General features: G+C 40.6%; 1 protein-coding gene across 1 annotated transcript in view; it reads right to left on the minus strand.

The window, feature by feature from the left end:
* WDR41 (WD repeat domain 41) overlaps positions 1 to 15,554 on the minus strand; it is a 50,842-nt gene extending 35,288 nt beyond the window's left edge. The window contains exons 1-2 of the mRNA XM_070377250.1: positions 15,221 to 15,554; positions 12,959 to 13,074 (exon numbers count right to left, since the gene is read on the minus strand). Of these exons, the coding sequence (XP_070233351.1) occupies positions 12,959 to 13,074; positions 15,221 to 15,271 (167 nt within the window). The 5' untranslated portion in view covers positions 15,272 to 15,554. The remainder of the gene's footprint in view (positions 1 to 12,958; positions 13,075 to 15,220) is intronic.
* Between the last annotated feature and the right edge of the window lie 8,299 nt (positions 15,555 to 23,853).

Consider the following 23,853-nt stretch of genomic DNA (forward strand, 5'->3'; position numbering starts at 1 on the left):
AGATGGTAAAGCATCTTCCTGCAATGCGGGAGACCCAGGTTCAATCCCCGGGTCAGGAAGATCCCCTGGAGAAGGAAATGGCAACCCACCCCAGTACTCCTGCCTGAAAAATTCCATGGACAGAGGAGCCTGGTAGGTTACAGTCCATGGGGGTCACAAAGAGTCGGACATGACTGAGTGACTTTACTTTCACTTATGGAATCTAGAAAAATGGTACTGAATAATTTATTTACAGGGAAGAAATGGAGAAACAGACCCAGAGAAAGACTTGTGGACATGGAGACAGGGGAGGAGAGGGTGAAATGTATGGAAAAAGTGACATGAAACTTACATTACCATATGTAAAATAGATAGCCAACGGGAACTTGCTGTATGGCTCAGGAAACTCAAACAGGGGTTCTGTATCAACCTAGAGGGGGTGGGATTGGGAGGGAGATTCAGGAGGGAGAGGATATATGTATACCTATGGCTGATACATGCTGAGGTTTGACAGAGAACAAAATTCTGTGAAGCAATTATCCTTCAATTAAAAAATAAATAAAAATTTTTTAAAAGGCAAAAAAAAAATAATTTGTACAGTGGCTGACTTATAATAAAAGTCACAGTGGCTGACTTATAATAAAATCAAGAAAGCACTGTTCTCAAGCAGTGTGAATAAGCAAAAATATAGTCACAGTGGTGTGATCACTGACCTAGAGCCAGACATCCTGGAATGTGAAGTCAAGTGGGCCTTAGAAAGCATCATTACGAACAAAGCTAGTGGAGGCGATGAAATTCCAGGTGAGCTATTTCAAATCCTGAAAGATGATGCTGTGAAAGTGCTGCACTCAATATGCCAGCAAATTTGGAAAACTCAGCAGTGGCTACAGGACTGGAAAAGGTCAGTTTTCATTCCAATCCCAAAGAAAGGCAATGCCAAAGAATGCTCAAACTACCGCACAATTGTACCCATTTCACACGCAAAATTCTCCAAGCCAGGCTTCAGCAATATGTGAACCGTGAACTTCCAGATGTTCAAGCTGGTTTTAGAAAAGGCAGAGGAACCAGAGATCAAATTGCCAACATCTGCTGGATCATCAAAGAAGCAAGAGTTCCAGAAAAACATCTATTTCTGCTTTATTGACTACACCAAAGCCTTTGACTGTGTGGATCACAATAAACTGGAAAATTCTGAAAGAAATGGGAATACCAGACCACCTGACCTGCCTCTTGAGAAACCTATATGCAGGTCAGGAAGCAACAGTTCAAAATGGACATGGAACAACAGACTGGTTCCAAATAGGAAAAGGAGTATGTCAAGGCTGTATATTGTCACCCTGCTTATTTAACTTCTATGCAGAGTACATCATGAGAAACTCTGGGCTGGAAGAAGCACAAGCTGGAATCAAAATTGCGGGAGAAATATCAATAACCTCAGATATGCAGATGACACCACCCTTATGGCAGAAAGTGAAGAGGAACTAAAAAGCGTCTTGATGAAAGTGAAGGTGGAGAGTGAAAAAGTTGGCTTAAAGCTCAACATTCAGAAAACTAAGATCATGGCATCTGGTCCCATCACTTCATGGGAAATAGATGGGGAAACAGTGGAAATAGAGGCTGACTTTATTTTTCTGGGCTCCAAAATCACTGCAGATGGTGACTGCAGCCATGAAATTAAAAGACGCTTACTCCTTGGAAGGAAAGTTATGACCAACCTAGATAGTATATTGAAAAGCAGAGATATTACTTTGCCAACAAAGGTCCATCTAGTCAAGGCTATGGTTTTTCCAAGAGTTGGACTGTGAAGAAAGCTGAGCGCCGAAGAACTGATGCTTTTGAACTGTGGTGTTGGAGAAGACTCTTGAGAGTCCCTTGGACTGCAAGGAGATCCAACCAGTCCATCCTAAAGGAGACTAGTCCTGGGTGTTCATTGGAAGGACTGATGTTGAAGCTGAAACTTCAATACTTTGGCCACCTGATGCAAAGAGCTGACTCATTTGAAAAGACCCTGATGCTGTGAAAGATTGAAGGCAGGAGGAGAAGGGGACGCCAGAGGAAGAGATGGTTGGATGGCATCACCAACTCGATGGACATGGGTGTGGGTAGACTCTGGGAGTTGATGATGGACAGTGACACCTGGCGTGCTGCGGTTCATGGGGTCGCAAAGAGTCAGACACGACTGAGCGACAGAACTGAACTGAACAATGATTTAATTATTCTAGAAATCTTTAGTAAGCTTTACCTATACATTAAGCATTAATTTTATATATTTATATGCTTGATCCTGAAAGTAAAGATCAATGAGCTAAGTTCCTGTCTTTGAAGGGCTCACAGCCTGCAGTATGATGGAATGCTACAGGGTCCAAATAATCAGTCCACTGAGAATTCTGTAATGCTTATTTCAATTTATAGGAATCAGTTCCTATAAACACCTTCCTCTGGATAGCTCAGCAAAAGTATTCTCATTCTTGCCAACTGTGGGCTGAAAGAACAGCAAAAGTTCAAAAAGATTTGTATAAAATCAAGTATTACTGCAATAATTCCTATAGCCCTCACTTAAGTGCTTATTTAATAGTTCTTATTCAGGAGAATTTATTTTAATTAAATCAAAGGTGCTACAGATTCAAATATAACCTTAAAGGACATAAAAAATGATAAGCCATAAACCTAAACATAAATTTTCTTGTATTCAATATTTACATAACCATAAAGTCCTGGAAAAATAAAAATAGAGTATTATTATGACAATGCAGAAGTCCCTTTCCACCAAATCCACAAGTACTTTCTAATCATAATGCAACTAATATATAGTTTTATAATAAAGTTGAAAAATGCTAATATCAGAAACCAGACAAAAATAAAAAATGTCAAAATTTTCATTTAAAATAGACTTTTACTTACCTTGATGCTAGAATTACTTGAAGAAAATTAGAGAAGTTTGTAGACAGAAACTTGTAAGAGAAGCTGAAGTCAACTTCAAAGCATTTTCAGGAACCATAGATATTTATGCTGTTGACTCTTTCATGATCTACTCTAGCATCAAAAAATTTTTCCCTTGACTAAGTAACACGTGAGTCTGAGTGAATTCTGGAAGTTGGTGATGGACAAGGAGGCCTGGCATGCTGCAATTCATGGGGTCGCAAAGAGTTGGACATGACTGAGCGACTGAACTGAACTGAACTGAAGTAACACAAAGAGTTGGACACGATTGAGCAACTAAGCACAAGCACATGTATTTAATTAACACAATTCTAATACAAACATCTCACAAATAGCATAAAGACAGAAAAATCTTTAGTTCCCAGTTATTTGCAAAGGTAAAATCTTTGATAAGCTTTCACCTCCCCCAAATCACAAAGTTAAACTACATCAAGTTTATAAGTATTAGAATACAAAAAAATCTGTGTGACTTAAATTGGTGGCAAACTACATCTCTCTGAGCTCAAATACCTGTGAAGGAACTTCTGCTGCTGCTGCTAAGTTGCTTCAGTCGTGTCCAACTCTGTGCGACCCCATAGATGGCAGCCCACTATAACAGGCAATCCCGTCCCTGGGATTCTCCAGGCAAGAACACTGGAGTGGGTTGCCAGTTCCTTCTCCAATGCATGAAAGTGAAAAGTGAAAGTGAAGTCGCTCAGTCGTGTCCAACTCTTCCCAACCCCAAGGACTGCAGCCTACCAGGCTCCACTGCCTTCTCTGGAAGGAATTTCTACTACAGAAATATCCTTGGCCTCTCTCTGTCCCACTGAGTAATAAATAAGGTTAAAGAACTCATTGAGTATGCTCAGATCAGACCATTCTGGGTTCTCTGAGATTTGTCTGTTCATAGCGAGGGAACAAGGAGGGCATGGCAACCCACTTCAATATTCTTGCCTGGAGAATCCCATGGACAAAGGAGCCTGGCGGGCTACAGTCCATGCAGTCACAGAGTCAGACACGACTAAGCGACTAAGCACAGCACAGCACAGCAAGGGAACAGTCTGGTTTGGTCTTACTTTTGAGGTAAACTTACATCGGAGTGGGAAGCTTGTGAATGTCCAGCTGTACCAGCAATTCAGTGAATAAGTCTACATAACTCAGGGTGAAAATTAGGAAACCCACTGTGGTTGTATATCAAAGCTACATCCTTTAATCCAGCTTTTTGCTAGCTGGGTTGCTAGCTGGTAATCTAGCTATTAAGCTGATGGGTTCATGTCTATGTGTGTGATTCCTACTTCTAATAATATCCAAGAAAAAACATCTGAAACAAAAATAGCTTTTAAACTGGAGGGTTTTTCCCTCTATATCAAATGTATATCATTTTAAACTGTTCATTATGAAGAATTTAAATACATATAAAAGTGAGAACAATATAACAAAAATCTCCAGGTACTCATCACGTCTTCAATAATTATCAACTTACGACCAATATTGTTTCATCTGTACCACAGTCAATACCCGCCCCCTGCAGATTATTTTGATGCAAATCCCGTATTTCATCAATAAATACTTCAATACGTATTTACATCACAAATAAGTTAACATTTAATTCCTTAACATCACCACAATGTAATCAAATTTGTCTCACAATGTTTTTTAAGTATATTAGAAGTAAGATCTAGTGAAAAGTGAAAGTTGGACACTCAGTCATGTCCAACTGCTTGCGACCTCATGGATGATACAGTCCATGAATAAGGTTCATATACTGCAACTGACCGATATATCTCTAAAGTCTCTCTTATTTTATTCTCTCTTCATATATTTTCCTCCTTGTAATTATGCATTTGTCTTCAGAGTTCTCACACTCTGGATTTTGTCAGCTACCTTCTTGCGTTATCATTTGATATGCATCTGTGTCCCTTGTGTTTCTAGTAAACTGAGACCTCTAGAGACTTAATCATATTTAAATTTGACTATCTGGTAAGACTACTTCTTCATAAGGAGTTTATATTCCCCAATAGGAAATACAATTTCTGGCAATCTTGTGTGTGTGTGTGTTTGTGATGTTAACAGCTATCAATAAGCATTGCCTAAATTTGTTATTCTATTAGAGATGGCAAAATAACAGTCCAATTCTATGATTCTTCCTAGCTTGAATCCTTCTATAAAGAAAATGTCCTCTCATCAAACACTACTGATCTCAAGATAGAGTTTGTATAGAAAGGCAGTATAGATCTTGACTTGCAGATACCCCTTCAAGACAGGACTAGCTGCCCAGTTACGAGGAAGGCGGTGAATCTGCCTCCAGCTGTTGACTTCAGAGTCCGTTTCAGCTCTTGAGCTGAAGTTAAACTACCTCTTTGGAGAAGGAAATGGCAACCCACGCCAGTATTCTTGCCTGGAGAATCCCATGGACAGAGGAGCCCGGCAGGCGATGGTCCATGGGGTCTCAGAGTCGGACACGACTGAAGCGACTAAGCACGCACGCAAACTCTCTCAGCTGGCACCCAGTCCCCGGGACAGAAGCAAGGTGGTGGAAGCCAGGGCACATTTCTGGATGACCCTCAGCCAGTGTCCAAGCAATGCAGGTTAGACAGTCCTAGTTATTTCCCTAAAGCAGGACCATCTAAAGAGCGTTCTTTCCTCCAGAGTCCATACTGGGCTTACAGAGACTTGGTCAAATCTCCATCACAGTTTGAGATGGCTCCCCTAGTCCAATCCTGCTTCTTCCCTTTCCTTTCGTATTTCTAACAATACTTTTTCATGCTTAACTCCATTTTATTGTCTACTTCCCAGGAAACTGAGGTATTAGGAGGATCTAAATGGTCTTGACTACTGATCTCTATTCTCTAAATGTTATTCTTAGCTTTAGAATATTTTCTTAAAGATGTAGCATATTGTTCACTGTTAGTGAATTATCAAACTGTACTGTTTGTTTAGACCCCTGTGAATGTACAGCTTCACAGTCATCCTAGGGGTACACGCTGGCCTCCAGCCTGGCATTTCATGGGTCATCTGATTCTTTTCCAGTCATGATCACCATCCTACATAACCTTGTCTGTTTCCTGGAGAAGCAAGGGATGGTCAAATGAGCAACAGAGAAAACTATTCTTAAAATGTGTTATGAACTCAGTTTAGTTTAATGTGTCAAATGCTAGAGTATTACATGCAATTTTAGCACAGTCCATTTTTTGGAAGACTCTTGCTGAGGCTTAGCCTTCTTTAGTGATCTCCCAATCAATATGACCCTCACTTCATGTTCAAAAAATACTGAAGAAGAAAAGAAAAGGCAGCTGTCTGTTAGGTTATACAGGATTTATTTGGTATCTTCAAAAACCAATCTGAGAAAATTTTCCACTCACTGGTTTTAGCTGAGCCACCGAGAAAACAAGAAAATCCTTCTGCAAAATTCTCAATAAAATGATATTATCTAAAGACCTGAAGCGTGAAACCTGGATTACAACAGTTGACCAAAAATCCAGAATGTGATGTCCATAAAAACTAAATAAAAACATAAAAGGAATAATGATATACTACTTAAATACTGGAAAGGTATTTCTGTAATTTGACAATGCATAAATAATGAACATATGTAATGGGAAAGCTATATCTGAACTATCTAAACTATTACATTAAGAATGAAAACACTGCGCTCTTCTGCTTATAACAGTTACATCACTTGCATATTTTTAATGTAATTCTTACCAATAATGACTCTTTCAGGTTTTTTAAAAGTACACTACAGAATTAAATTTTTTCAAACAAAAGAGATCAAAAGTTCTTCAGGTCTGCAACTGAGTGAAAAACTTCATACCTAATTACATGCAAATTCTGACATAGTCATGACTTGAAGACAAAGAATTAAATGTGGTTCATATGGTAATATGTTCACCTGATTGCAAAAGCCAAAAAAGTTGGCCTGTTTTAAAATCTATTCAAGACATTTAGATTCACTGTGGTATACAATAAACGTGACCAACAATCTCCCTCCCTATATCTACCACCTTCTGCAATAGGATTTAGTTGCTTCTCCCATCAAGAGATAGAGTTCATTCATCAACTTACTGAATTCATGCCAGCTTCTGACTTGCTTTAACCAATGAAACAGCAGCAAACATACTGAAAATAGACTTGAAGAGTTTTACACTGGGGCTTGCCCTTTTACCAGTATTTAAATTCCATTCCTATTGAAATAGCACTTGAGCAACCACATGGAGAGATCCCCAGTCATCCCAGCTGAGACCACCGTGAACCTGCCAACCCCAACCAATCCACCAGGTAACCACATAAGCATACATGAACCTAAACAAGATCAGCTGATCCTGGCACAGACAACAGAACCATCAAGCTGAGCCTACCCAAATGTCACCCCACAAAATAGTGCAATAAATTGTTTGCTTTTGTTGCTGTTGTTCAGTTGCTCAGTCATGCCCAATTTTTGCAACCCCGTGGACTGGAGCAAACCTGGCTTCCCTGTCCTTCACCATCTCCCAGAGTTTGCTCAAACCCATGTTCATTGAGTCGGTGATGCCATCCAACCATCTCAACCTCTGCCACCCACTTCTCCTGCCCTCAATCTTTCCCAGCATCTGAGTCTTTTCCAATGAGTTGGCTCTTCGCATCAGGTGGAGCTTCAGCATCAGTCCTTCTAATGAGTATTCAGGGGCGATTTCCTTTAGGATGGACTGGTTTGACCTCCTTGCAGTCCAAGTGACCCTCAAGAGTCTTCTCCAACACCACAGTTCAAAAGCATCAATTCTTTGGCACTCAGTCTTCTTTATGGTCCAACTCTCACATCCGTACATGACTACAGGAAAAACCATAGCTTTGACCATATGGACCTTTGTTGGCAAAACGATGTTTCTGCTTTTTAGGACACTGTCTAGGTTTGGCATAGCTTTTCTTCCAAGGAGCACACATCTTTTAATTTTATGGCTGCAGTCACTGCTTGGGCTGATATTTGACAATGGTAATAGATAGCTGATATTCTCTTCTATAGCTTTGTACTATTGACAAAACACTTACTACATCACTGAATAACTGAAGTATACACAAGTATTAAAGAACCTGCCTGCCAACACAGGAGACATAAGAGATGTGGGTTCGATCCCTGGGTCAGAAAGATCCCCTGATAAGGGCATGACAACGCACTCCAGTATTCTTGCCTGGAGAATCCCATAGACTGAGGAGCCTGGCAGGCCACAGTCCATAGGGTCACAGAGTCAGGCACAACTAAAGAGACTTAGCCTTCACACAAGCACCACACTGGGAAAATGCAATCAAATATCAGTATCTGTACAATGATCATTATTCTAGGAGATGGCCTTTTCTTCAAACTCTTCAAACTATGTAACAAGAATAGTCAAGAAGACACTATGAAGGATAGCTGCTGCTACTGCTAAGTTGCTTCAGTCGTGTCCAACTCTGTGCGACCTCAAAGACAGCAGCCCACCAGGCTCCCTCATCCCTGGGATTCTCCAGGCAGGAACACCAGAGTGGGTTGCCAATTCCTTCTCCAATGCATGAAAGTGGAAAGTGAAAGTAAAGTCCCTCTTAGCGACCCCATGGACTACAGCGCACCAGGCTCCTCTGTCCATGGGATTTTCCAGGCAAGAGTACTGGAGTGGGGTACCATTGCCTTCTCTGGTTGAAGGATAGCAATCAATGTGAAATCTTAAAAATCTGAGGAGCATGTGTTCATACAATAATTTGGCTGGACTTATCCTTGGTTTCTAAAAGAAAGCTGGGTCCCTCAGACCTCACCTGAGTTTATGTTAATGAGATGACTCATGGTAGACCCTTAGACAATGTAAGGATGGGGACTGGCCATGTGGGAAATATGAACCATGTAATTAGAGGTTTGGGACTTTGAGCCATGGGGTATCATCTTAACCTCCCAACCTGGGGGCTCAGGGAGGGGACGACAGGTAGAGAAGGACTGGAAACTGAGTTCAGTCATGTGGCAAATAAGTGAAATAATCATTCCCATGTAAAAAAACCCCAATAAAATTCTGGACACCCAAAGTTTGAGGGAGCTTCCTCACTGGTGATGCACACTGATACACTGAAAGGGGGATGTGTCCTGAGGACCCAGAAACTTTGCATTTGGTGTCCTTCTAGACCTGACTCTGTATCTCTTCATTTGGATAGCCCCAATCATATCCTTTATAATAAGACAGATGGCTAACAAACACATGAAAAGATGCTCAACATCACTAATTATCAGAGAAATGCAAAGCAAAACCACAATGATGTACCATTTCATGCCAGTAAGAATGGCTGCTATCAAAAAGTCTACAGACAATAAATGTTGGAGAGGGTGTGGAGAAAAGGGAACCCTCTTACACTGTTGGTGAGAATGCAAACTAGTACAGCCACTATGGAGAACAGTATGGAGATTCCTTAAAAAACTGGAAATAGAACTGCCTTATGACCCAGCAATCCCACTGCTGGGCATATACACTGAGGAAACCAGAATTGAAAGAGACACGTGTACCCCAATGTTCATCACAGCACTGTTTATAATAGCCAGGACATGGAAGCAACCTAGATGTCCATCGGCAGAAGAATGGATAAGAAAGCTGTGGTACATATACACAATGGAGTATTACTCAGCTATTAAAAAGAACACATTTGAATCAGTTCTAATGAGGTGGATGAAACTGGAGCCTATTATACAGAGTGAAGTAAGTCAGAAGGAAAAACACCAATACAGTATATTAACACATATATATGGAATTTAGAAGGATGGTAACAATGACCCTATATGTGAGTCAGCAAAAGGGACACAGATATTCTCTGTGGGAGAAGGCGGGGGTGGCATGATTTGAGAGAATAGCACTGAAACATGTATATTACATATATGAAATACATCACCAGCCCAAATTCAATGCATGAATTCGATGCAAAGAGGGCACTCAGAGCTGGTGAACTGGGACAACCCTGAGGGATGGGATGGGAAGGGGGTTGGAAGCGGGGTTCAGGATGGGGGACACATGTACACCCATGGTTGATTCATGTCAATGTATGGCAAAAAACTACAATACTGTAATTAGCCTCCAATTTAATTAATTTTTTAAAAACTGTAATCATAAATATAGTGCTTTCCTGAGTTCTGTTAGTCATTCTAGAGAATTATCAAACCTGAGGGGGTAGTGAGAATTTGTAGCTAACTGGCCAAAAGTGCAGGTGGCCTGGGAACCCCAGAGATTGCAGCTGTGACTGTGGTGAAGGGACTGTTAAACAGGACTGTCCTCTTAACCTTTAAAATTCAACACAACTCCAGGTATTGCCAGAATTGCACTGCATGTGGGACAATCAACTAAACACCAAAGACATAAGAAAAGCAGAGAAGACAAGGTTAAAGGACATCAGCAATGATATTGAGAATTGGAAATAATCACAGGAGCAGTCACCCACTGAGTTCAAAATGGATGAAAAATAATAAAGGTGGTATCAAAGACAAAAGAGAAAGTTAAGAGATGATAGTGGAGTAGTTGATAGAGACAAAAGAAGTGGGGTTAGGGATTCAGGATGGCATGCAACATGTACACTTAATAGTTGAGGGAGTCACTCATTCATTTAACAATTAGTTACCTGCTACATGTAAGGCACCATGCCAGGTACTAAGGATACTGTGGAGAATAAGAAAAAAAAATGTCCCTCACTCTCTTATACAGTTACACAATTACTTGTGTAATCATTATTTGTGATAGATGCTACAAAGGATAAGCATATAGTTGAACAGAGGCTTAATAAAACAGATCTACAGATCAATAACAAGCTAAATCTACAGTCCTAAGACCTATACACCTTCTCTATTTGCAAATATACTAAACACAACATTATACATGTTAGCAAGGAAGTATAGAATAAGGTTCATTTTCCCATGCACCTAGTCAATTAATCTATGACAAAGGATGCAAGACTACACAATGTTGGAAAGAGTCTCTTCAACAAATGGTGCTGGGGAAACTGGACAGCCACATGTAAAAGAACGAAATTAGATCATTTCTAAACCCACACACAAAAATAAGTGCAAAATGGATTAAAGACCTAAATGTAAGATCAGACATTATAAAACTTAGACGAAAACATAGGTAGAACACTCTCTGACATAAATCGCAGCAAAATCATTTTTAACCCATCTCTCAGAATAATGGAAATAAAAGCAAAAATAAACAAATGAGACCTACTTAAACCCAAAAGCTTTTTCACAGCAATGAAACAATAAACAAAACAAAAAGACAACCCACAGACTGAGGGAAAATATTTGCAAATGATGTGACTGATAAGGGACTGGTCTCGAAAATTTACAAACAGCTTATGACACTTAATAGCATCAAAACAAACAACCCACTCAAAAAATGGGCAGAAGACCTAAACAGACATTTCTCTATAGAGGACAAATAGATGGCCTTTAGCACGTGAAAAGATGTTCAAAACTGCTAGTTATTAGAGGAATGCAGATCAAAACTACAGTGAGACATCCCCTCACACTGGTCAGACTGGCCATCATCAAAAACCTACAAACAACAAATGCTGGAGAGGGAGTGGAGAGAAAGGAACCCTCCGGCGATGTTGGTGGGAATGTAAATTGGTATAGGCCATTGTGGAGAACAGTATGGAGGTCCCTTACAGAACTAAAAACAGAGCTACCAAATGACCCTACATCCACTTCTGGGGATATATCCAGAGAAAAACACGGCCTGAAAAGATACACGCACCCCAATGTTCACTGCAGCACTGTTTACAACGGCCAAGACATGGAAACAACATAAATGTCCACTGACAGAGGAATGGATAAAGAAAGAAAGATATATATATGCGTGTATATACATATATATACAGAGAGACAGAGAGAGAGAAGTGGGGGGAATGTTACTCAGCCGTTAAAAAGGATGGAGTAAGGCCACGTGCAGCGACACCAGTGGACCTAGAGAGTGTCACACCGAGTGAAGTAGAGGAGATATATCATATGACATCCCTTACATGTGGAATCTAAGAAGAAACGACACAAATAAACTTATAAAACAGAAAGAGACTCACAGACTTAGAAAATGAACTCACAGTTGCTGGGGAGAAGAGATACTTAAGGACTTTGGGAAGGTCATGTACACACTGCTATATTTAAAATGGATAACAACAAAAACCTACTGAATAGCACATGGAACTCTGCTCAATGTTATGTGCCAACCAGGATGGAAGCGGTGTGGGGGAGAGTGGATATGTGGGTATGTATGGATGTGTATGGCTGAGTCCCTTCACTGTTCACCTGGAACTGTCACAGCATTGCTAACTAGCTATAACCCAATACAAACTGTTTTTGGTGTTAAAAAAAAAAAAAAAGAATAAGGTACATTTTGAATAACAAAAAATTCAAATTAAATACTTTTCTAATCTTCTACTGAAAATAGTACACTCCTGGGAGGTACCTGATATTTAAACATTTTGTGTGTATGTGGGGTGTGTGTGTGTGCGTGTGTGTGTGTCTGCACACACGTGCACTCACTCATGTCTGACTCTGTGACCCCCCTGGACTATAGACCACCAGGCTCCTCTGTCCGTGGAATTTTCCAGGCAAGAATACTGGAGTGGGTAGCCATTTCCTTCTCCGGGATCTCCCGACCCAGAGATCAAACCCGCATCTCCTGTGTCTCCTGCAGTGGCAGGCGGACTGTTTACCACTGTGCCACCTGGGCTGGTTCTCAAATTTAGATTCACCTTAACATACAGTTAAAACTCCCATCAACATTTTAAAATCACACATTTCCTTTAAACTAACAAGAGTATTTGTTGAGTACTCAAAAACAATAACAAAAAAGAAACCCAAAACTTTGAACAAGCAAAAATAACCATCAAATCACCAGAAATGATACCCTAACTTCTGAGCAAAAAGACTTCAGACACATATTTCATCAAGCCACTGAGGTCAATTTCTACTAAATGCTATTACTGATCAGTTCCAAAATTTTTACAAAAGCTAGATTCTGAATTTTGTAAAATTCCCAAAAAAACCTCTTTCCAAACAGTAGTCAATTGGGTAACTAGAGCTGCTTACCTTGAGTCATCTAACTGTACCAGATACCGTACAATGTCATGATGAGCTTTCAGTACAAGCAGTTCAGTGTAGGGGTTCTGGGTTTGTTCTTCACCTATTGTCTGTAAAGGAGATTTCTTGTAATGGGGGAAACAGAAAAAAACATAAAATGATTTATGATAAAAGATAATATTGGAATAAAACTATATGGTATACATCTAAGAACACAAGATTTTAGAAACTGTAATATATGATATCCTAATACTATATATTACTTCCCCTAATATTAAGTAACTGCCAACTTAACATAAAACATTTCTCTTACCACAAATCCACATAATAAATTTAAATAATTTCAGGTCAAAATAAATTTTAAAGGATGCATTTTGTTTTATGGAAATTATACCTCAATAAACCTGATCTAAAAAACTAATGGGCCAAACCAACACAAAATTTTTAAATGGGTGTTTCTCAAAATTTGGCAGAAATACAACTTTAAGTCAAAGGGGTAAAATATAACATAGACTAAAACAGTGCCTACGCCATTACAGGCACTTGACATGCGTACTGAATGAACAAAGGAAAAATGAAATAATTCATAGTCAATGAATTCAATAAATTCAAATTTGGACAATAGTGATAAAGATTACTGGTAAATTTACACAGTATGATGCTTAGTCCTAAGACCTACACACCTTCACTTCTATTTGAAAACATGTGAGTGGCAGTCCATATGCCAGACACTGTATAAAGGCACATATGGCTTATAACTCACTGAATAGTTCTGTAAGGTAGATCTTACCAATTCCATTCCTATAGTCAAATCCAGTACTATTTCATGATAAAACTTGTTTCCTTAACCTCTAAATTGTAGCTTCTCAAACATGACAATACTGACATTTTGGACCAGGTAATTCTTTTGTTGAGGATTTTCTGTGCATTTCAGAATGCTGAACATCATTCCTGGCTTGTACACACTACATGTCAATAGAAATCCAACCTCTCCCTGAACCCCTCAATAATGACAACGAAAAATGTCTCTGGACATTGCCAAATGTCATCCAATGGGCAAAACCATCCCAGTAGGCAAACACTGCTTTAAACTAGAAGCCTAGATACAAAGTTCCTGCATAATGAACGAAGAATCACTGGTTCGGATAATGTACAAATTCACAGCAGTTATAAAACACAAGTACTTTTACACGAATAAATATACAATTTAACACTCATTAATGTTTAAAAAAAGTTAACTCAAAGCAGTAATTTTTTCATTTATCCCATCGCCCTTCTAGCAGTGGTTTTGATGAGAAAAAGCAAATGCAAGAAGTTTGAAAACTGTACACTACTTCCTCCAAATGAAAGCTTGCTAAACAGGGCAGAATTAGTTAATCAAATTCTATGATTAAAAAAAGAATTGGGTTAATAAGGAACTGTCACATATATCACATAGGAACTAGTCAATTTTCCACAATTCTTCCACAATCTTTAGAATTTAAGCCTATCTGTAATAAACCTAATTTTAAGTAAGAAATACTTTTTAAGACAACGAATAATAGGCCTCAACTGCAAAGATATGAGGAAGTTAAAAAGGAGAAGACTCCTTACAACGCACGTTTTTAACAATCAAAAATATTCCCTATAAAAAAGAGAGAGAATTCAACATGAATCCTATTCTTGAATAGCATTTGAAATAAATTCCAGACCTCAATACTTTCCAGGTTCCAAAATTACTTTATTCTCAACATTTAAGTCTATTCAGCTATTCGCCCCATGAAGAAAGTGTGACTATGGAACTCAAAATAATTCGAATATAATTTTAACTTTTAAGCAAATTATTGATTTTTAAAATAATCACATCTTTTTTGGTTTTATAGAATTAATGAAACTAATTTCATATTCCCTGAGTACGTATCAGTTGATGTTGGGAAGTGACAAAATATCAAACAAACCAAAAGTGTAAATCTGCAGTCACACCGTCTTACTCTCTACTAAATTGGATGCTTTTTAAATTAGAATGAGACTGCTTTAAGTAGGCAGAAGACTAGTTGGGCATCCTTGATTCTGTCGTTGGACTCCATCAGTTTCCGTCTCCACACCTCTTGGAAATGGGGTCTACCTAGCAGGGAAAGGGCCCCCCACCCGCGCCGACCTCGCCCTCGGAACCCGCAGGCCCCGCCTCCGCCGGGTGTCCCACGTCCAGATGCGAGCCGGGCTCAGACAGCAGCCAGAGTTCGGGCAGGCTAGGCCGCTGCGGCGGCAGGCAGGGTCCACCCGGCGATTTACCTCGGCCAGTCCCTGTGGTTCTCGGCCTCCCCCGATCAGCCATCGCAACATCCGGGCAGCGACGGCGTCCCGCGGGCCCCGGCCCAGGTCAACCTCAACTCCGCGCAAGCCCGGCCTCTTCCTGGTCCCCGATAGCAGCACAGCGCACCCTCTGATACCTGCCGGCTCAGGTCTGCCCGAAAGATCCGTGAGCGCGAAGCGGAGCCCACCCCAGACGGAAGACTTTTGTCCCCAAAGAGCTGCCGTACCCAGCTGCTAGAGGTTTGCTTTAGCGTAGCCACCAGGGGAGCAGCAGCCCAAAGCTAGGGTGTCCGCGGAGGTTCAGAGGCGTACGCTACACCCAGTGAGCACGCGCGGGGCGTCGCCCGGTTTGCGCGCCCAGATTGGGTCGTTGGAGCGGCCCCTAGTGGACGTGCGTGGCGCTGCAGCTGGATCCAGCAGAGCAAGTTCATGCCAGAAAGAAATACTACCCTCCTTTTTTAGATGGCTTGTGCATCTTTTACTTGGCTTGGGGATCAGGAAATCTTTCCCTCTCCCCGCAGTTTACTAAAGGGATGCCTGGAGAAGGTATACTTCCTGAACCCTTTCATCTGGACTAATCCAGTGGCATATGCGTACACCAGAATTTAAAGAATACTCTTCTGATCTAGAAAGCACTGGTCCAGATTCCTCCTTTGCTTTCTTTTAGGGCAGCAGAGAAAGAATTTCATAAGAGTATACTAGAGAAACCTCAGGAAAGCAGAAAGAGTGGGAAGTACTAAGCCTTCCTCTGTCCATCGAGACAACAAATGTACTTGTCAGAAACTGTTTGAACTATTCAATAGACTCTCAAGAGTGTTCTCCAATACCACAGTTCAAAAGCATCAATTCCTTGCCTCTCAGCTTTCTTTATGGTCCAACTCTCACACGCATACATGACTTCTAGAAAAACCATAGCTTTGACTAGACGGACCTTTCTCGGCAAAGTAATGTCTCTGCTTTTTAATATGCTGTCTAGGTTGGTCATGGAGAAGGCAATGGCACCCCACTCCAGTACTGTTGCCTGGAAAATCCCATGGATGGAGAAGCCTGGTAGGCTGCAGTCCATGGGGTCGCTAAGAGTCAGACACGACTGAGCAACTTCACTTTCACTTTCCACTTTCATGCACTGGAGAAGGAAATGGCAACCCACTCCAGTGTTCTTGCCTGGAGAATCCCATGGACAGAGAAGCCTGGTAGGCTGCAGTCCATGGGGTCGCACAGAATCGGACACAACTGAAGCAACTTAGCAGCAGCAGCAGCAGCAGGTTGGTCATAGCTTTTCTTCCAGAGAGCAGTTCAGTTCAGTCACTCAGTCGTGTCCAACTCTTTGCGACCCCATGAATTGCAGCACACCAGGCCTCCCTCTCCATCACCAACTCCCGGAGTTCACTCAGACTCGCATCCATCGAATCCAAAGAGCAAGCGTCTTTTAATTTCATGGCTGCAGTAACCATTGCAGTGATTCTGGAGCCCAAGAAAATAAAATAAAGTCACTGTTTCCATTGTTTCCCCATCTGTTTGCCATGAAGTGATGGGACCAGATGCCATGATCTTAGTTTTTTGAATGTTGAGTTTCAAGCCAGCTTTTTCACTCTCCTCTTTCACTTTCATTTTGATGAAAGTGAAATAGTAACTATTCACATGAGTTATTTTAGGACAAGAAGTCCTGGTAAGGAACATGGAACTAACAAGCCACCACCAACTAGAAGCATTTGGGAAAGGTCAAAAGGAGACATGTCCTACTTACCTCCCAGAATCCTCTTCACTGGCATTCATCTTGGTTGAGCAATGAGTGTGCCACCAGGAAGGACTCTAGGTCAGAATGATTGGCCAGAGACAGCCCAGAAACTAATGCCATCACCAGAGAACCAGGGACCCCGAGCCACACGGCAGAACAGTCCTCCTGGGTTCCTTTACCCTCCTGCTCTCCACAAGGCACCCCTTTCCCAAGAAAGTCTCTTGCTTTGTCAGCACATATGTCTCTTCAGACAATTCATTTCTGAGTGTCAGACAAGAGCCAACTCTTGGGCCCTAGAAGCGGTCCCCCTTCCAGCAATAATTACCTGATAAAGACTGTAAATTCAGAATATAAACTTTCAAAACATCATAGAGGTCCAACTTGGGGTAAGACAGATTAAATATACAACTCCTTTTCTTTCCAAGTAAACGCTACAAAACCTGGACAGTGCAGCTGTATGAGAGTCAAAAAACAATGGTGGAAAAAAGAATTCAAAACAACACCAACTCAGCATTTCTTTTTCCTCCAGTAACCCATGGACAGAGGAGCCTGGCAGGCTACAGTCCATAGGGTTGCAAACAGTCAGGCACAACTTAGCGATTAAACAACAACAACTGCTCTCCCAGCCTATATCCAGTGCAGCCTCAAATCTAGAAGTAAGCACAGTCATATAGACAGGAAAAAGCAGCAAAAGCCCTCTATTTATGGCTAGAACAGTCAGAATAGGAATCTTTAAAGTTCAGAGAAAACTGGAGCATCTGATTTCTAATCAGATCCAAAAGAGAGATCCCCAAAGAACCAGAAAACACTAAAAACATAGTGGGAAAAGGAAACACCACAGGGAATTTTATATTAACTCCTGAGGTCACTCCTCGCACCTGAATAACTAGCATACCAAAGACACTGAGAACTTAGCTAACATAAAATTTCACTCAGACCCAAGGGTAATTCCTGGATGGTACAATGAGGACAAATTCAAATACCACTGCTGACACTTTAAAATTGAACCAAGATTGGAACCACAGTCACATAAGGTTGGAACTAGCCAGGTTAATCACTTACTAAAATAAAAATACCAACGTTCTCAAGGGGACTTAAAACAGGTTCTTTGTGTAATACATACAAAGGTGTGAAATTCAATCTGAAATTACTTGGCGTATGAAGAAATACAAAAAACTCACATGGGAAAATATAATTAAAGATGCCAATGACAAGATGATACAAATGTTGGAATTATCTGACATGACTTCAAAGAGCTATTATAAAACTGCTCAAAGGGCAACTGTGACACTCTTGAAACAAATGTTAAAATGGAAAGTAAGGGATCAGCAAGGGCTTCCCAGCTGGCCCAGTGGTAGAGACTCCACCTGCCAACAATGCAGGAGTGGATCCATGGGTTGGGAAGATCCCCTGAAGAAGGAAATGGCAACCCACTCCAGTATTCTTGCCTGGAAAATCTCATGGACAAAGCCTGACAGGGTACACCTCATGGGGTCACGAAACGGTCAGACACTACTTAGCAACTAAACAACAGAAGTATCAGTAAAGAAATACAATATATAAAATGGAATAACCAAATGAAAATTTCAGAATTAAAAAAACAGTAATCAAAATTTAAAACTCATTGGATGAATTGAAAAGCAGAAGAGAGAAAAAAGTCAGTGAACTTGAATGCATAAAATCAATAAGCCAAAATTTGGGGGCTTTAAAAGATCATTAAAATATCAATCCCAAAGAAGGGCAATGCCAAAGAATGTTCAAACTACCCCACATTTGGATTCATTTCACATGCTAGCAAGGTAATGCTCAAAATCCTTCAAGCTAGGCTTCAACTGTACATGAACCGGGAAGTTCTGGATGTACAAGCTGGATTTAGAAAAGGCAGAGGAACCAGAGATCAAATTGTCAACATTTCTTTCATCATAGAAAAAGCAAGGGAATTCCAGAAAAACATCTACTTCTGTTTCATTGACTATGCTAAAGCCTTTGGCTGTGTGGATCATAACAAAATGTGGAAAACAAAGAGATAGGAATACCAGACTATCCTACCTATCTCCTGAGAAACCTGTGTGTAGATCAAGAAGCAACAGTTAGAACCTTACATGGAACAACAGACTGGTTCAAAATTGAGAAGGGAGTACAAGGCTGTATACTATGTTTATTTAACTTATGCAGAGCACATCATGCAAAATGCCGGGCTGGATGAGTTACAAGCTGGAATCAAGTCTGCCAGGAGAAATATCAACAACCTCAGATATGCAGATGCTACCACTCTAATGGCAGAAAACGAAGAGGAACTGAAGAGCCTATTTATGAGGGTGAAAGAGGAGAGTGAAAAAGCCTGCTTAAAAACTAAGATCATGGCATCCGGTCCCATCACTTCACTGCAAATAGAGGGGGAAAAAGTGGAACCAGCAACAGATTTCCTTTTCTTGGGCTCCAAAATTACTGTGGATGGTGACTACAGTCATGAAATTAGAAGACGGTTGCTTCTTGGAAGGAAAGCTATGACAAACCTAGACACATATTAAAAAGCAAAGACATCGCTTTGCTGACAAAAGGTCTGTAGAGTCAAAGCTATGATCTTTCCAGCGGTCATATACGGATGTGAGAGTTGGACCATAAAGGAGGCAGAATGCCGAAGAATTGACACCTTTGAACTGTGGTTCTAGAAAAGATTCTTGAGAGTACCCTGGACAGGAAGGAGATCAAACCAGACCATCCTAAAGAAAATCAACCCTGAATACTCACTGGAAGGACTGACGCTGAAGCTCCAATACTTTGACCATCTGATGCGAACAGCTGACTCATTGGAAAAGACTCTGATGCTGGGAAAGGCAGAAGGAGAAGAGAGGGCGGCAGAGGATGAGATGGCTAGATGGCATCACCGACTCAATGAACATAAACTTGGGCAAACTCTGGGAAGTGGTGAGGGAAAGAGAGGCCTGGTGTGCTGTAGTCCGTGGGGCCGCAAAGAGTCAAACACAACTTGGCAAATGAACAACAACAACAAACTGGACAATCTGGAATAAAAGGGAAACGTCCTAGAAACATACAACCTACCAAGACTGAATCATGAAGAAACAGAACAATATGAACAGTCCAATGAGTGAAGAGAATTAGTCATCAAAAACTTCCCAACAAAGAAAAGCCTGGAACCAAATCCTACCAGGGTCAAAGAAGAACTGACAGTGGAACTTCCCTGCGGGTCTACTGGTTAAGAACCTGCCTTCCAATGCAGGAGATCCAGGTTTGACCCTGGTCAGGGCACTAAGGTCCCCCATGCTGCCGGTAACTACTGAGCCCGTGCACCTCAACTAGAGTGCCCATGCACCCTTCAGTCTGTCTGACAAAACCAGAGAGAAGCGTTAAGCACCACGACGAAGATCCTGTGTGCTACAGCTCAAATCCAACACAGTCAAAAGAGAGAAAGAAAAAAGCAAAGAATTGATAACCACCCTTTTCAAACTCTTCCAAAAAACTAAAGGCAAGAGAAAAACCCTTAACTCATTTGATGAGGCCAGAATTACCCTGACACCAAAGCCAGATACAGTCATTGCAAAAAAAACTACAGTCCTGCATCCCTGAGCACCAGATGTAAAAGTTCTCATCAAAAGATTAACAAACCAAATTCAACAGCACAATAAAAGAAACACACACCATGATCAAGTGGGAATTTTTCTAAGAATGGTTCAACATTCATAAATCAATAAATGTGATATGCCATATTAATAGAATGAATGATAAAAACCATACAATCATCTCAATAGATGCAGAAAAGCACTTGACATAATTCAACATTCTTTTATGATAAAAACTCTCAACAGTATTACAAAGTCCTAGCCGGAGCAACTAGGTAAGGAAAAAATAAAATACATCCAAATTGGAAAGAAAAATAAAACTGTCAATACTCACAGACAACATGAAAACACTAAAAACACCACCAAAAATTATTAGAAATGATAAATGAATACAGTCAAGCTGTAGGAAACAAAATCAATACACAAAAATCTGTTGTGTTTCTCTATACTCAACAATGAGTTAGTAGAAAGAGAAATTAAGAAACAATCCTATTTACAATCATAACAAAAAGAATAAAAGATCTAGTGATAAAATTTACCCAGAGGTGAAAGACCAATATACTGAAAACTGTAAGACACCATTAAAAGAAACTGAAGACAAAAATAAATGGAACAGCATTCTGTGCTCATGGTTTGGAAGAATTAACATTGTTAAAAAGTGTCCACATTACCTAAAGCAATCTATAGATTCAATGCAATTCCTATAAAATCCTAAAGACCTTTTTCATGGAAATAGAATAAACAATTATAAAATGTATATGGAGCCACAAAAGACTCTGAATAGCCAAAGTAATCCTGAAATAAAGAGCAAAGCTGAGGTATCACATGCCTTGATTTGCATTTAAATTTCCTTCCCTGGTGGAAGACTCCATGGAGTCCTAGCATGGAGCCAAGACTCCATGGAGTCCTAGCATGGAGCCAAGACTCCATGCTCCCAATCCAGCGGGCCAGAGTTTGATTCCTGCTCAGGGAACTAGACCCCACATGCCGCAACTAAGACCTGGTGCAGCCAAATAAATAAATAAGTTAATATTTTTAAAAGTAAAAATAAACAAATGGGATCTAACCAAAGGTATATAAGCTTTTTCACAGCAAAGGAAACATGAGCAAAACTGAAAGGACAACCTATGGGAGAAAATATTTGCAAATGATGCAACTGACAAGGTATAAATATCCAAAATAAACAAACAGCTCTTACAACTCAATATCAGAAATAAAAATATAACCCAATCAAAAAATAGGCAGAGGACCCAAGTAGACATATCTCCAAAGAAGGCATTATTGTTGATTTTCAGTCGTGAAGTCCAGTCTGGCTGCAACCCCATGGACTGTAGCACACCAGGCTTCCCTGTCCCAAACTATCTCCCAGAGTTTGCTCAAACTCATGTTCATTGAATCAGTGATGCTATCTAACCATCTCATCCTCTGCCGCCCCCTTCTCCTTTTGCCCTCAATCTTTCCCAGCATCAGAGTCTTTTCCAGTGAGTTGGCTCTTCACATCAGGTGGCCAAAGTATTGGAGCTTCAGCTTCCACATCACTCCTTCCAATGAATATTCAGGGTTGATTTCCTTTAGCATTGATTGGTTTGATATCCATGCAGTCCAAGCGACTCTCAAGAGTCTTCTTCAGCACAATTCAAAAGCATCAGTTCCTCGGTGCTTACCCTTCTAGATGCTCAACATCACTAATGATTCAGTTCAGTTCAGTCGCTCAGTCATGTCCGACTCTGCGACCCCATGAATCATAGCATGCCAGGCCTCCCTGTCCATCACCAACTCCTGGAGTTCACTCAAACTCATGTCCATCGAGTCGGTGATGCCATCCAGCCATCTCATTCTCTGTCATCCCCTTCTCCTCCTGCCCCCAATCCCTCCCAGCATCAGGGTCTTTTCCAATGAGTCAACTCTTCACATAAGGTGGCCAAAGTACTGGAGTTTCAGCTTCAGCATCAGTCCTTCCAATGAACAACCAGGACTGATCTCCTTTAGGATGGACTGGTTGGATCTCCTTGAGTCTCCAAGGGACTCTCAAGAGTCTTCTCCAACACCACAGTTCAAAAGCATCAATTCTTCAGTGCTCAGCTTTCTTCACAGTCCAACTCTCACATCCATACATGACCACAGGAAAAACCATAGCCTTGACTAGACGAACCTTTGTTGGCAAAGTAATGTCTCTGCTTTTCAATATACTATCTAAGTTGGTCATAACTTTCCTTCCAAGGAGTAAACGTCTTTTAATTTCACGGCTGCAGTCACCATCTGCAGTGACTTTGGAGCCCCCAAAAATAAAGTCTGACACTGTTTCCACTGTTTCCCTGTCTATTTCCCATGAAGTGATGGGACCAGATGCCATGATCTTCGTTTTCAGAATGTTGAGCTTTCAGCCAACTTTTTCACTCTCCTCTTTCACTTTCATCAAGAGGCTTTTTAGTTCCTCTTCATTTTCTGCCATAAGGGTGGTGTCATCTGCATATCTTAGGTTATTGATATTTCTCCTGGCAATCTTGATTCCAGCTTGTGCTTCTTCCAGCCCAGCGTATCTCATGATGTACTCTGCATAGAAGTTAAATAATTAGACCAATGCAAATTAAAACTACAATAAGGTGCATACCAGTCAGAATGGTTGTCATCAAAAAGTCTACAAATAATAAATGCTGGATAGTGTAGAGAAAAGGGAACCTTTGTACACTTTTGATTCTTTTTTAGAAATTATATCTCTTCATTGGTATTCTCTAATGAGACAATGTCATCACAATATCTTTTACTTCTTTAAGAATTATACCTTTATTTCTTTCAGCATACTTATAAAGGCTGCTCTGAACTCTTTGTTAGATCCTATAGCTGGACTCCTTCGCAGATAGCTTCTTATACTTGCTTTTTTCCCCATGTATAGGTCACACTTTCCTATTTCTTTGCACGTGCCACAACTTTTTTGTTGAACACTGAGCTTTTTAGGTAATATACTGTAGCAATATTGGCTACTTATATCCCTTCCTCTCTGAAGGTGTTTGTTTTTGTTATTGTTTGGTTGTGTATTGATTTGGCTAAACTAAATGGGTTTAGTGGGTTGGCTAAACTAAATTACTAAACTTTAAGAGAGTAGTGTCTAAACTGACAAACCAGTGATTATACCCTTGTTCCACATACACACACACACACCAGAATAAACACTCTTCTCTTCCTCATCAGAGCGTACAGCCTTCCGGATGGGATAGTCACCATGGACTGACTGGTTTTAGAAGGACTCTCTCTGCTTCATTCCCTAATCTTTAATCTTTCTTCCCCACTTTTGG

Source organism: Bos mutus, chromosome 10 (genome assembly GCF_027580195.1).
Source record: "Bos mutus isolate GX-2022 chromosome 10, NWIPB_WYAK_1.1, whole genome shotgun sequence".
Taxonomy (NCBI): Eukaryota; Metazoa; Chordata; class Mammalia; order Artiodactyla; family Bovidae; genus Bos; species Bos mutus.